At 37.4% G+C, this 16247-nt stretch overlaps 1 protein-coding gene across 4 annotated transcripts in view; it reads left to right on the top strand.

The window, feature by feature from the left end:
- The window catches only part of zgc:173742 (DNA topoisomerase I, mitochondrial), a 214277-nt gene that overhangs the window by 134374 nt on the left and 63656 nt on the right, over positions 1–16247 (top strand). For all 4 annotated transcript variants that reach the window (XM_051931458.1, XM_051931456.1, XM_051931457.1 and 1 more), the window contains exon 13: positions 15398–15542. In XM_051931458.1, the coding sequence (XP_051787418.1) occupies positions 15398–15542 (145 nt within the window). The remainder of the gene's footprint in view (positions 1–15397; positions 15543–16247) is intronic.

Raw genomic sequence — 16247 nt, 5'->3', positions numbered from 1 at the left:
CCTTGAATACTGACCAGACATAGAGGCTCTTTGTTGTGAAATTCAAAAGAAAGTTCCTTTGTTGCTGATGTTAAGTTGCTTAAAATTCTTTCTGCACCAAGAAACAAAGTTCTTCACTTGACTCCTATACTCAGTCTTGTTCCTGTTATCGATACACCCCATAAGTGCAGAATCATCTGAAAAGGAGGAGTTATAGTTGTTTATGACAGATTAACTTTGTTTAAGGCTGTTATTTGAGTAAAGTAATATTATACCCTTATTTACATTTTTTTTGTTATTTAATAATTTTGATCTGGAAAAGAATTTTTGCTATGGGTAAGTTTCAGTTACAGCATCAATGATGAGAGAAGTATGCACTAGTTAAGTAGCACCTATTTCAGAATTTCAAAATGGTGCATATAATGTCAACAGTCAAGCCATATAACAGTCTAAAGCCACTTACAAGTGAAGAATCAAAATGCCAGTTTGTTCATTATTCTGTTTTGATCTTAAACAGCAGATGACCTTTGCAAACTTAGTTTGTGGGTAGCAGGTTTCAGCATTTCCTGTTTTTTGTACATGTGAACCAGAAATTACATATTTTTTCTAAAGCTATATGAAAGAATACAAGTAAGAAGTTTCAGTGTTCAAAATTTTAGTTTATGCAGCTGTAAAGTTCTTCACAGATGGTTTCTTACTCTTTTCTAGCTGTTCATTTGATGTCAAAATTTTTGTAGCAGTGGGCTTCAGATATTTTATGTGAGCTGAAGGTGTTTGCTAACTTACGACATGATTACAGAAAGAAATATTCAAATAATTGAACCTGTTATATAGAATTTAGTCATGTTCGAGTGTTCGCACTGACAAATATTCCATTTCAATGATTTTTTTTTTAACACAGCAGTAAGTATTGCAACCACTCTTTTTTGGCATGGAGAGAAACTACAATTAACATGCTAGTTAACCTTTAGAATGGTAAATGTTCTTAATATAGCTGGCAGCTTTTTCATATATTGATTGACTTTTACCATTATTTTATCTTGATAATGGATCCAATATTCTCATTTTATGTTAATTCAGTGTTCCCTAAATGACTGGATAGTAAGAGACTTTTCATCTCATTTTATGTGCCAGTTTGTCCTACTGAGGGAAATTATGCTAGCAAACTGAGCAGTGGCAGAGCATTTTTCTTTTTTCTTGGTAGCAATTTACAGTCCACTAGGTGAGAGAAAATTATAAGATACATTCCACAGAAGGTTTTAGAATAATACTTCTACCTTTGGATCTCCTCCAATTGTCCCACATATCAACACACTTTGGTCATTCTCAGTATTGCTCATACCAAACCAACCTGTTGCTTGGTATGTGGAAAAACAGCAACTCCACTCTGAGGCCCTTCCAATTTGTAAAGCTGCTTGCTCTGTTACGAAGTGTAATTCCAGTAACCCTGTTTAGAATCCTTATTTTGAGAAGTAGACTACATCTTGCTTGAAGGTTAGAGAGCAGATTATATACAAAAATAAGTGTTTTTATTTTTACGCTTCTTAAGTACAGTGTTGTATTAGTGTAAATGCTGCACCAATAAGTTGGTCAATTTTCACTCATTAACAAAATCCTTAACAGCTGTTTTATCTGGGGATCTACTCCACTTCACATTCACCTGCATAGAACTAGCCACTTTTCTTGGGAAAACCATGATCTGAAACTTTGAGAAATATGATTTACTGCAGAATTTGCTGAGTGTGGGGCAGTAAGATGAGGACCTCATAAGTAAATACAAAGATGCAACTTTAAAGCCACCAGACTGTACATTTTCCATGTAGTCTCTATTCTATTTTGATATCCTGCCCATGGCGATCACTGACAGCAAGAAAAACAACATACACTCTTTTGTGGAATGTAACTTTTGTTTTGTTTTAAACTAATTTTGTTTAACACAGACTATAGATATGGTGTTTGTTCTAATGATATCCAAATGAAACCTCTTCTCCCGAGATATAGTGGCATATGCTATATAAATCCATAAAATGTGTGGAGTTTGGAGAATGACACACCTCCACAGCCCTTAAGATCTGTGCAAGGATAGAATGGACTTTGCTTTGCTCCTCTTGAATTTAACATTTGACTATCTTCCAGAATGTTCTTTCCAGTACCATGGCATTATCTTTTTCAGAGAAGCTGAGGAGTAAGATTGCCTTATAGTTGAAACACATTCTGTGGTCTCTTGCTGTTGTGATGACCCCATTTTTAAAGTCTACCAATCTATTAACAGTATGCCTTCCATCCATTCAACACTTGAGGTTATCAATATCCTCTTCCTTACACCTTTCTATTTTGCTTTTATCCACATCTGCTGACTGGCTACTAAACTTCAGATATTGATATTAGATGTATGATAGTGGCTTGTTTTGCATGCAATCACTAGTACTTTGCTTCTTTTTCATGGGTCCGTAGTTTAACTATATGGTTGCATCAGGAGATTTTAGTCACACTGGCACACACGTTTTGTAGAACTTTCTTTTATATATATATATATATATATATATATAATGTGGTCTGTATTAAAAAAAAAAGTGTGTATTTGCTGCTGGTGTGGCCGTGTGAACCTAGTGCTTTTGTTCATTTCACAGCCTCATAGCTATATTAATGTACTGGGATTCAGAACTTGTACAGGGCCTATGTCTATGCTAGATTTGTAGATTGGGTGCTGTGTGTAAGAGGATATATATATATATATATATATATATATATATATATATATATATATATATATATATATATATATATATATAGTTTTTATGTCATTTAGACTTTTCATATAGTGACATCTATAGGATAGGTCCAAATTCAAGTCCGATGAATCAGCTTGACTCTTTTTATTTTATTTTTTTTAAACAAAAGACATAAGAAGTGTAGCATAATCTCTAAATGTTTGAGTTGGCCTAAAGAGTGCCTGGACACACTTTATCCAAATTAAGTAAAATTGACAGCCAGAACTTTGAAAAAATGATGATGCTGGTGAATGAACTGATGGGAACAGAAAATAAAATGAAAACTAAGACATTTAATATTCACTTGAGTGAAAACTATCTTGTCAGTATAATGATTTATTGATTACTTAAAAAAAAAAAAATCATTTAGATTTGTTACAGTAATGACGTATGTACATGCTGAAATCAATTAATACATTTCCAGCTCAACAGGACTCTTTATGAACATCACAGCTGCATTTAGGTCACCAACATCAATATCTGAGGCCATTAGTTTAATATAGCCTGAATTCAATTAGCAAATGGCTTGGACTTCATCTGACGGAAGCGGAAGTCGCAATGTTTTTTTATAAACCTAAGAGGAAAAATATTGAATGTGCCCTACTTTAAAAGGCTTATGCTGCCAAAACTTTTTTTAATCCGCGCACACATCATGACAACTGTTGGCAAAAATTCAATGTCAACAATAATACTAATGGTGTGCCTTCCATCTAATTGCATGTAAAGAGACAAAGTCATAAACATCTTGGATTATGCTTGGCTTCCATTCAACCATCCATCCATGCATACACTTTTTGAACCTGCGTAGTCCGTTATAGGCTCATGGTGAGCTGCGGTCTTTTCAGACATCTATTGGGCTTGAGAAAGTCATCAACTTGGGATACAACATAAGTTCATCATGGGTCAGATCTGCCAAGGTATGATTATGGACCGCTGGAGCTGTTTGATATCCGTTCTAACCACTGCCCTTAACATGGGTGTAGGAGATGTCTTTGCGGATATGATGCAATATTGCATTTACTATAGATTATGTCAATAAACAGTTATATAAAATTGTCAGGTGCAATCAACATTCTTCAGTGATACAAGAGACGATTACCCAAACAAGACTGTCAATGTTTATAAGGCACTATGTGACATTTCTGCCTCAAACTCTAGAACAGTGTTTCTGTTGTTGACACAGCAGCATAATAGTTAATAATTAATTTAAAATATGTTGTGTGATTAACTGTTTATTGGAATTTTAATAGAAATAATGAGCAAAAACAAAGGCAGCCTTTTCATTAAATAAGTCATAAGAAACAGAGAGATCGCACTTTATTTGTCCTAGGGTGAAATTTTGGCTTTTTACAGACAAACAAATAAATACCAATATATTATGACAACAAATACACAACAGAATGACAGAATGAAAACGCCTGACTTGGCTAAAGGAGAAAAAGAGCAATCACATTGAGGCATTATTTTAAAAAAATAAATAAATAAAAGTACTGCTTGCTGTGGGTATTAAGGAGGCCTGGTTACATTTCTTGTTGGACTTCTGTTGAATAATTTGCTGGCTAAAAGCAGGTCATGGTCATGTGCATGTGTCATTGACAGGATTTTAGCATTGTTCATAATGGTACTCTGTTTTGCTTTCATTCTGTCTTCTGCTACTACTTCAGTGGGCTCAAGAGTGTGTCCAATATCTAAATCTGCCTCTTTTATTTAGCTCATTGCTTTGGTGGGTGTCTGAGGTTATGTTATCAGCCCAGCACACCGCAGTGTAGAAAATCACACTAGTCATCACAGAATGATGGAACATGTAAAGGATGTCACTACCAACATTAAAAGAGTACAGTCTCCTAAGAAACAGAGTCTACTCTGCTGTTTCTTATGTAGTTCATCTTTGTTATTAGACCAGTCCTGTCTCTCACTGACGTGGACCCCCAAGTACTTGTAGCAGTGCACCATCTCCACATCTGTTCCCTGAGTAGTGACCAGGTGTAGAATGTGTAGTCTCCTCAGGTTTCTTTGGTGCAGCATAACCCTTCAACCAGTTCCTTGGTTTTACAGATGTTAAGATGCAGAAATTTCTTTCTGCACCAAGAAGCCAAATTCTCCACCTGACTCCTACACTCTGTCTCATCCCCTTTATCAATACATTCCAGAAATGAAGAATAATTTGAGACGTTCTGTAAGTGACATGATCTGGGGCCTCATGCATAACGCTGTGCGTAGAATTCACACTATAACATGACAAAAGCGGAAATGTGCTTACGCACAAAAAAATCCAGATGCATAAATTTGTGCAAACGCCAGCTTCCATGTTCTTCTGCTCCATAAATCCTGGTCAGCATGAAAAGTAATGCACGTGCATGCGCCTGCTGTCCCGCCCCAACTCTTTCCAGAATTACGCCTCTTTGAATATGCAAATGAATATAAATAGCCCTTAAGCTCAGCCTTCTGTGAAAAGACAATGGCAAAAGCAAGAGGGAAAATAGAAAAATTTCAGCGAATACCAAGTGGAGGCAAGGAAAAACATACTATTTGTTGGTTTAAACAATGGTATAAACATCAAAAGGAAGTTGATCAAGTGACATGGCGTGTCGGAGAAACTCGAAAGCTCAAGTTCACAAAGTCGCGCAGTGCCTGAAATAAAAAAATTGTCACATATCAAAGTCGCCGTGAAAAGGCGAGTCGTAGCCCACCATCTGAGTGTCACATGAAAGCTTATTAGGGTAGAGAGAAAAAAAAAAAGGCACACAGTGGGGGGAAAAAAGCACGAAATGTCAACTTTAATCTCGAAATTTCCACTTTAATCACGTAGTTTATTTTGTCATTAAAGTAGAATATCATAAACTTCATCCTAAATTGTTTATTTACTAGTTTCTCAATCCCATCATAACTAAAGTAGCACGTTAAATGCTTTGTTTTGTATTTGATCTTCCATCTGCTCTATGTGTATTAATCACTACGTGCTTCTGGGCTTTCTCTTCCTCTGACAGGACACAGAATCCATTACATTCGTGATATTACAGCTCTCTGAATAATTATAATACTGAGATGTATACGTGATATCATTTTCATGATGACAGGAGTTGAAGCATGTTATTAAACGTGGGAACACTGTGGTGCAGTGATTGTTAATGTCTCACGCAAGATACTTGCTGCGCCATGCGCGACCTTCGATGAAATACTTTATTGTAGCAGTACTGTCTCTTTCAAACATACTAACCTCCAATTCCTGTCCTTACTTTTCTTTCTCTAAATACCCAATCGCCACACAATCAGCTCTGTAATAGATGTTAAGCCATCTATAAGCTTAGAACGCTGATTCTTCAAAACTTTTAAGGCACATCGAAATATCGTCATAGTACATGTTTAATTATTCTATCCATCTATCCTTCCAGTGTCGCGTCAGCACCAGCAAGAATACAGCGCGAGGCGGGAACAATCCATGAATGGAGCGCCAGCGGCTCGCTAGCACTGCGGCACCGTGTAGTTAGTTTTATCTATATAATATAATAAACATATTTTGCTGCATTTAATCTTAAAAATGATATTGTCATTATATGTAAATACGCGCTTTATAAAGTGGCTCAGGTTAATGCTATATTATAACTATCGCATGTTTACAGTGAGGTAATTGTACTTATAAGTACAAACAGTTCTACAAGGAGCACTTGATGGACTGATTGAGTGTGTTTATAGTTCTTGGGATGAAACTGTTTCTGAACTTGTGACGTCAGTACAGGAAAGGCTCTGAAGCGTTTGTCATATGAGAGCAGTTCAATAGACATGTGGCATATAGGCATGTGCTTGATGCTGTATACTGATAATTCTCTTTCTGATCAGCGGCTGTACAGCTGTGATTCACTCTCGGATACAGTGATATAAATACTCCAAGTGGTGCAGTGAGAGTAATATGGAAAAAGATGATCCGATGTGGCAACACCTAACAGGAGCAGCTGAAAGAACAACAATGCTAAAGCAGTTATGGTATTTTGAATAGTTTGACCATTCTGTGGACCATTATATTGTTACAGGTTAATTACAATCAGATGCATTACACTAATAAACAATATGCTGTTAATTTCAGTGTATTTATAAAGCCGTGTCAGGGATGTGGATCTAAAAAGGAAAGGATAACCACACAGGAACAGTAGCACTGCTTTGACGTTGGGTGCTGCCAGTCTGCAAAACCGAGCAGAGAACTTGAGTACGACAGGGTATGAGCTACCGTGGAAATGTGCATGGCTTTATGCCAAGTTTAGGTTTTATATATTGCAATTTGAACGTGGAAACGTTCTTATGCAACATTTTTGTGCAGACACACCGTTTATACATGAGGCCCCTGGTGTTTATAACTAGAGTCCAAGGTGTACAGATTTAAGAAAAAAGAAATGGGAGCTGTTCCTTGTGGTGGTCTAGTGTTGCTCACATACTGTACATAACAGAGAAACAGTCCTCGAGTCTCACAAACTGTAGTGTTCTTGACAGTTCATTATCAAGGACACCACAGGCTCATCCACCTGCATGTCTCTGAGTTTACCCCTTAACCGGGATGCCTTGATGGTATTGAAAGTACTGGAGAATTCAAAAACATAATTCTTCACAGTGCTTCCAGCTTTATTTTGGTTTGAATAAGCCTCGTGGAGCACATAGATAATTGCATCTTGGACTCCAATTTTTGTCCTTCAGGCAAACTATAGTTTGTCTAGGAGGTGTTTCATAGAAGAACTCGTATAATAAAGGGCCAGCCTCTCAAAAGTCTTCATGATGTGGGACGTAAGTGCTGCTGGTCTGTAGTTAAGTGAAAAAGGGGCCAGCACCTCTGGAACTGGAATATTACAGGATTTTTTCCACAGCAGCTGGACATTTTGCAGCTTTAATAACAGACTGAAAAAGTGACAGAGGACCGCATAAAGTTGGCATTAAGGACTGACTCCATCTGGTCCTGCAGCTTTTCCTGTGTGTAGTCTCCTCAGGTTTCTGCTTACTTGGGGCTTCCTGTATAAATGGTGCGTACACACAAAGATGTTGCATACGCCTGTTTCCACGCTTACTTCAAGATATATAAAAACTAAAATGTTGCATAAAGCCAACGCACATTTTCACAGAACCCTTGCACCATGCATACACACTTTTGTGCTTGGTTTTTCAAACTTGCAGCATCCAGCAACAAAGCAGTGTTACTGATTCTGTGTCATTTCCCTTTTTTTTTTTTTTTTTTTTTTAAGATTCTCTTCCATGATGCAGGATTATCAAATACACCAAAATGAATTGCATATCATTTACAAATTTAAGGCACCAGATTGTAATCATTATGCAACAATATAATGGTGCATGGAATTAATAAACTATTCCAAATACCATAGCTACTTTAGCATTGTTACTATCAGGGCACCACTGAGAGTATTTTAACCCATTCTATCTATGTTCTATCACAGCTGCACAACAGCTGATCTGAAAGCTATACAGCAGTTTGTATTAAGAGCGCAGTGGATTATCGGATATAGTTTCCAGTCCTTCCAGTCTTCCCTGCTTCAGGTAAGCCACCAGTATCTGCAATGTTTCCACTCACCCATGCCACAGTCTATTTGAACTTTTCCCATCCAGCAAACGCTTCATAGCCTTTCCTGCATGGACCTTGAGTCTCAGAAACAATTTCATCCCAAGAGCTATAAACACACTCAATCAGTCCATCAAGTGCTCCTGGTAGAGCTGTTTGTAGTTACGATTAGTTACCTCACTGTGTACTTGCACTACAACTGTAATATTGCACAACCTGAGCTACTTTATGAACCATTTGCACTATATGCTACTTATGCTTTTATATTGTATATTTTTCATTGTTTTTATCGTATTACTGTTGTTATAATTATTATTATTTATCATTTTATAGGGAGAAGTCAAGCAAAATAACACCTTTTATTGGATAACTAAAAAGATTTCAAAATACAAGCTTTCGAGGCATCTCAGGCCCCTTCTTCCGGAAAGATGTAATCACTATGAATGTAATCACTACATTCATAATGGCTAACACGGTACAACACCCTCATCCATCCATCCATTATCCAACCCACTATATCCTGTCTACAGGGTTTTTATAGGAAAATTTAGTTTATGGTGGAAGTGCATATTTAATGTCATTGCACCTTCCAATGATAATAAAGGAATTCAATTCAATAGAGGGGGCGGCATGGTGGTGCAGTGGTAGCGCTGATGCCTCGCAGTGAGGAGACCCATGTCTGCGTGGGTTTCCTCCCGGGTGCTCCGGTTTCCTCCCACAGTCCAAAGACATGCAGGTTAGGTGCATTGGCAATACTAAACTTGTCCCTAGTGTGTGTGTGTGTGTATATCTGTGACTCCAGCGGTGGGTTGGTGCCCTGCCCGGGATTTGTTCCTGCCTTGCACCCTGTGTTGGCTGGGATTGGCTCCAGCAGACCCCCATGACCCTGTGTTGGAATATAGCGGGTTGGAAAATGACTGATTTACTGAATTCAATAGAAGAGAGTGCATATTTATAGATGATAGTCACTGGCTTCTAAGTCGATTTAGATTTCCAAGAGCTGTTCTCTTGGAGCTGTGTGCCATTAGAATACTAGGATGTACACTTGATATAATTTTTTATGATGAAATGAATTAAAGTATGTATATTACATTTTACAGATAAATTGCTAATTTCATTTAAATAATACTGTATATACTGTACTGTTAATAATTAAACATGTTGGGGACACGGTGGCATGTTTAATGAATGCTTTAATGCATTTCATTATGAAAATGATATCAAGTATACATCTTAGTATTCAAAAATGTTCAGAGAACTGTAATACCATAAATGTATTCTGAGTAGCGATCACTGCCTAATGACTGGGTCGGGGTGTAGCTCACCCCCTGACTTCTAGCAAGGACTGAGGTTGCCACCAGATTTATGTAGCAAAGAAGCCGCTACGATTTTAAAATTGGGGATGGATAGAATCGGGCCAGCACCTAAGCCCTACCGTATTTACACCCTGCCACCCGAACAGTAACACCGCTCCAGGAAAATGCCCATACAGATGAAACACACCCAACACACAAATATATAAATATTCCTTATTTACTAGAATAACTACTTACAAACACAGTAAACCAAAATGACAAAAGTACTAAAAAAAAAACAAAAAAAAAAAACACCACAAATAAACTCCCACCCCACCTCAATAACAATATTTACTGTCCTGAAAAAAATCTGTACCATAGATGATGGAAGTGGTTCTGGAATCGTGAACTATGGATAAAGGATGGAAAGAAGTGTGGAATGCTCCCTTTTAATAAACTGCTTCCCGGAACTGGGATGGTGAAAGACTGTCCAACCACCAGAGTCCAGAAGAGTAGTCTTCAGAGGCACTCCTCTTCTCGAAGAGCATCAGTGGACTGAATTGGGAAGAAAAGAAACCCACCGCTGTCCTTAAATGTGGTGGCTGAGCACCATCCTTCTCCACTATGAATGCCCAGTTAATGAAAGGAGCTGCTGTTGATGAAGTTGATTGGAAAATGGCACAATGAAAAAGTCCTGCTACATCCTTCTCTTCCGGTTTTATTGGTACAGTGCATACAAGCCACAAATTACAAATCTCACAAGCCTCTTCTAATCTGTGCAAACCTGTTTAAAGGCACCAATCACGCAACAGGACATACATACAAATAAAACCCCCTATGTGCCCCCCCCCCCCCCCCCTACAGGGGAACGCTTAGAATATGAATCATTTAACAATAACATGCTACTTTAGTTACAATGGAATTTAAGAAACTCTATTTTGTCATTGATGTTTAATTTACTAAACTATGACATTAAAGTAGAAATTTTGAAATTAAAGTTGATATTTCAATCTTTACCCTTGTCATTGACCTTTTTCTTCTGTGTCAGTTTTTTTTTTTTCCTCCTTTTCTGTGGCCCTAATATGCTTCCATATGACACTCAGACACTTGCCTTTAATGTCAACTTTGACATCTCACCACTTCTTTATTTTGGGTAGCTTTGCAACTTCCTAAACTTGAATTTTTGAGAGCCACTCCATACATTTTCTTTTGTTGCTCGTACCATTACCAAAGCCACCAAATTGTACATTTTTCTTTGCCTCCACTTAACTGAGTAGGAACTCCACTTCCCATTTGGGGAAATTCTTCTTTTTTTTTTTGCGTGCATTTACCATTGTCTTTCAACAAAACACTGAACAGAAGGGGCTATTTATATTGATTTGCAAATTCAAATATATGAAATTCTGGGAGCAGTTGGGGTGGGCGAAGGCATGGGTATGTGTGTTAAAATTCACGTTGATTTATAAAGGCGAAGAGCATGGAACTTTACTTACGCACAGTTTTATACATCTGAATTTTTTTGTGCATATGCATTTTTGTTTTTGTGCATATGCCATGTTTTACCTTTTTTGTCTATGCATGGCTTTATACTTGAGGCCCCTGGTCATTGGTTATGGACAGTTGAAGATCAGAGGCAGACTTATTACCGGCTGTACCAGTTAAAGTGGTAGTTGTTGTTGTTGTTGTAATAGGGATAGTGTGGGGGGAATGGTCATTGAAAGAAGGTGGTGGTGTAAAGAGTGAAAATCTATTTAAAAATTCATTCAGGGTGTTTTAGCACCTGAGCCCTGGATTGCTTTGTAGCGGGGCCACATAGTGTTAAATGTCAGTTCTGAGTGCGTCTCGTTTCATTGTCCCGTTTACTGTTTGTGTATCAGTTTATGCCGTCCCCATAAAAAGGGGGACGGATGATGGAAGGAGACCACAGCCGCCAACCTGGAAAACACCTGTTTACAATCATTCAATCACAGCCGTCACAGGACTATATAAGCCATCAGGAGGAGAAGGAAAAGGAGAGAGGAGAGAAGGAGATTTTTCATTCACGGCCACGAACCAACAGTACCAGTTATTGTCCACATCGCGCTTGCCAATCCAGTTTGTTTTTCCATCTGCCGGATTTATTTCACGGACCTCACCACGAAAGACCCCGGGGTAGGACTTAATCATCCACCATTCACACGAGGATTCACGGTGAGGCTGTTCCATTTTTTCCGGGGAGATTCAAACCACTCAATATCACTAATTCAGTCATCCGCTTTCAGGACAGTTTCATTATTGCCGGACTCACATTCTCATTCATTTTCAGTTTATCATTCATTGTTGTTTTCGTGTTGTGTGTTTATTTGTTACAGGGACAAGGGAGGGTTTTTGTTGTATATATTTATATCTGTTTGGTGGTGTTTTGTTATTGCTGGGGTGGAGGGATATTTGTAGTATTTATATGTTTCTATTTTTATATTTCATTTCATTTAATACATATAATCTGTTTAATTTTACATCCTGTTTGTGTACTTATATTTTTCACCGTCGATTGTGGGGGAAAGTTCAAATGGTAAGAAGTATGGCTTGATAGTTAGATTATTTCTCAGTTAATTATCCAGGCCACTGGTCTTGGAGGTGTAGCTGCCGGCTGGGTAAAAGGGGTCGGCCGTTACAGCTTGAGTCCAATAATTATGCCCAGTCCATTCCAAACACCTTTCATGTTATTCTAATTGAGCTTATTTGCTATTTTAGCTATGTAAGCTTCCCTTCCCTCACTCAGCTTATTCACCTAACAGTAAAAGTAACACACAACCCACCCACAAAATTTGTGTTTGTAAAAGAGGTAAGGTTGCTTGATTAGAACCTGGGAATGAAATGCAACCTAGATATCAAAGAGACCATTACAGCCATAACAGGCCATCCAGCCCCACAGAAGCTGCATCAGAGGATGTCTTTCTGTAATATGTGAGTGAACCAGATGACCATTTGATCCCCATTCCAGAAGGGTAAGATTGAAAAGTGAAATTTGCCAAGATGTAACAGAGTGAGACGTCTGGCATCCAGTAAAAGGCTAGTAACACCTTCGCAGCTATTATGGTCTGACCAAACAGCCTCCACTTGATGGAAGATAGGAAGAGACATGAGAGATTCAGTAAAATAAAAAAAAATGGAAAGGAAAAGGATATTGGTGCATAAGCTAGTCAAGAGAAAATTAGCAAATGACCTTCACAAAGCTTAGACTGGAGGACAGTCCCAAAACATGCGAAAAAAAAAATATATATATCTAGGATGATTGCCTGGCAGTAGGGACAATAGGTATCAATGCTTTTGATGTTTAAAACAAGTATGGTGCATAATCCTAAATAAAATGTTTTTGAGGTTGGAAGCTTTAGGTATGGTTGTGGTGTCAAGGGAAGCTCCCCAACGCCAAACAGTGGGCAGTTGGAGACTTTGCATAGGTGAGCATGATGAGATGCTACTACTCTCGATGCAGGGAATCGATAGTTACAAATACTGGAAAGTGGATAGGAGGGCAGAGGCAAAGATAGTGCCACAATCCTGCGTTTTAAGAACTGTCGTGGAGTGATATGTTGTATGTAAATTGACAAATATTTTTGTCTATTTCTAGAACTAGCATTTTACTTGTCCATTTTCATTGCACTTTAAAAGTTGTAACAATGTTTTTTTTTCCCTCTATCTCCAAAACTTTAGGAATCCTATGTTTTGACCCATTTGCTGGCCACCTGTGAAAAAGGGCCAGTTATTTTTGATATGCATTTCCTTTCTTAGTTGTTTGATTAAAGGATACTGATAAGAAACAAAATTAAGTGAGGTGAGGGGTTGTGCCTGAAATATTCCACTGGTGAATAGCCCAGGAAGGTGTGTTTCTCAGGAGCTACACAGGGACAACAAAGAGAGAGGCTTGCAAAGGCATACTCTCTGTGCCATGTTGCATCTTAACCAAACGAGACCAGATGATGACCTGAAGAAAGCAGGCTACTCAAGCCTGTGCAGTTGATGAGCTGACCGGAAAGAATCAAATGCAACTATAAGTTATTGTGCCACTTGAAACCACACATCTAGCATTATCATTTTGTATGGTCTTGGTTTACAGAGTCGCATTCTGTTTGCTTGTATGGCACAAGTTGCAATAAAAAAGTACTACCTATAATACATAGTTAAAAGTATAGCTCTTTCTCCTGCCTGTTCTTTTACTTTTTTTTTTTTTTTTTTTTTACTTTTTTATTCTTTTTATTTCTTGACGTTCTAGATAAAGTAGGGGGTGGGGTGTGTGTGTGGAGTGCTGAACTGAAGTAGTGTATTTGACCACAGAATATAAGTGTATGGAATTTAAGAAATTTTATTAAAGTCAACAAATTAAGGCAAAAAGAGGGTCACCTTAGGAACCTACATGACAAAACAAGAGCAGTACCTAATCATAAGTAAAATGAAAAAAGTGTGGATTTCCATAATGAAACATCAGGACTTGGAATTTGCAGAGCCTGACATTGTTGAAAATGTCTAAAAAGTTGATGTGTCGAGATCTGAAAGAGAGAGAGAGAGAATTTAGATGTCCAGCAAAAGGCTAGAGATGTTTTTGTAGATATTGTGAATTTATCTGTGAAATGTTTTCCTAAGTGTCGTATGTATGATTACTGTTTTACTATCCTGTAAAATGTCCTCATAACCAATTCTAGAGTGTGCAGCAATGATGAAGTCATAAAACAATGATTGACCGCACACACACATCTTTAAAAATCAAATTTTGCAGATTTATGATGAGTCTAAGATGTTGTCAAATGAGACCGCTTGGGTCTCCTCTCTTGCTTGCTTGGGAAGGTATATAAGCACACTGCTGGTAGCTAGTGTAGCGCACTCAGATATGTCTTCCATAAGTAAATCTCCAAGTTAAAGAAATCTGCACCTTTGCATCCCAAGGTTGTTGGATTCTTCTGTGTTGGATTTTTTTCAGCGTTGCTGTTGAACAGAGTTGGGTTTGCTGTTGAAAATTCTGAATTAGGGGAAGCAAAACCAAGCAATCGATATACCTTTTCCTTTTTATTTTCTTATCCATGTAGTAGAATTCTTTACACTTCTCACAGTGTAATTGGATGACTGTTGACTTAGAATCCTCACAGTTGCTTCTAGGTCCTTGAATTTTGAAAATTGCTTGTCATGAAATGCTACAGAATTATGTATGATTGTATCAAAATGAAAAAAACTTTGAGGAAACCTTAAATTGGCCTTTGCTAAGAATTAATTTCATATTTAAAATTATGCTTTTTTTCATATTAAGTTTAATTATACCCATCTATCCATCCCTGAATTTTCTAACCCTTAATATGTTTGTGTTAATGTTATGACACACCTTTAGGGTACATGCTGTAACCATGTAAAACATAATGTTCAAATTTTTTTTGGGATGCATTTCATTAACCTCACTGTACTGTTACTTTACTACACTCCCTTTTTTTGCTTTATGTTCTGGCAGCTTTGTTAGCTCAACATGTATTTGTTGCACTTGATGTGAACATGTAACTTAAAATAATTTAAGATTCTGCTTCTGCACAGATTCTTTCCTTGACAACAAAATTATTTCCCATCTCTGTGGTGTCATAAAAGCAACTATTGCCCAGAATTTAAATAATAATGATAGGGAGAATTGATGATCATGTAAAGAACCTCCAATTGTTTTACCAAAAAAGTGTAACATATGAAAGTTTTCCCCCAACCTTATATATCTGGTCTTTTGAATGTTATGTGTTTGTGTCAGAGATTGAGTGCCATCATTATTGATGCATCCTATTTACTTTCAGAGATTCAAAGATCCCAGAGCCACCTTTTGGGCACAAATGGAAAGAGGTTCGACATGACAATACAGTAACATGGCTAACAAGTTGGACTGACAATGTTCAAGGCTCTTGCAAGTATATAATGCTGAGCGCAAACTCCAAGCTTAAGGTTAGTAGTGTCATGTTTATAGTGTTGTAATAAAGATTTTTGTGCACTGTGTAAGAAAATAAATGTAATACTTGTGCCCACGATATTTAAAGAGGTATAACAAATGCATTTTTGTTGATTAGCACTTTTCATTTTTTTGTTCATTAATGTGCACATCTTGCTATAGAAAGTGATTGCCAAGGCAAAGGCACTACTGTTGTGGAGAAATCTTAATAAAAAACAAGCAGAGTCTTCAGAAAGACAGTCAGAACTTAAAACTTTATTGCTTAACATAGAAAACAATTGCAGAGCACATAAAGCCATCTCAGTTCATGAAATGAGATGGGTGGTTTGGGCATGGTTCATTTTTATTACAGTTCTAATTACAAAAACATACCAATTTCGTATATAATTCTCATCATTCACTTTACATGTTGTCTTCGTAATAATGACTTCGTACTGTACCTGTTTTCATAACAATTACCTCGCCTTGTAAACGTCTTTCCCCTAATAATAATCAATCTTTTCATAACAATCATTAGGACTTGAAGGTTGTACTTGCCGCCTGGCCCAGAGATGACCATCATCTGATCATGTTTTACATTCCTCACATTCCCAATCTTGAGCTAATAAAAACTGGAGACCTTTTAAATGATCAGCCCTCATCATTAAGTTGGAACCAGGATGGCCCTCATGAAATTTGAACTGTTAAATTAATATTTGCTT

This window comes from Erpetoichthys calabaricus, chromosome 9, assembly GCF_900747795.2.
Source record: "Erpetoichthys calabaricus chromosome 9, fErpCal1.3, whole genome shotgun sequence".
Classification (NCBI taxonomy): domain Eukaryota; kingdom Metazoa; phylum Chordata; class Cladistia; order Polypteriformes; family Polypteridae; genus Erpetoichthys; species Erpetoichthys calabaricus.
The sequence above is the reverse complement of the archived record's forward strand: the minus strand, read 5'-3'. Positions and strand labels throughout refer to the sequence as shown.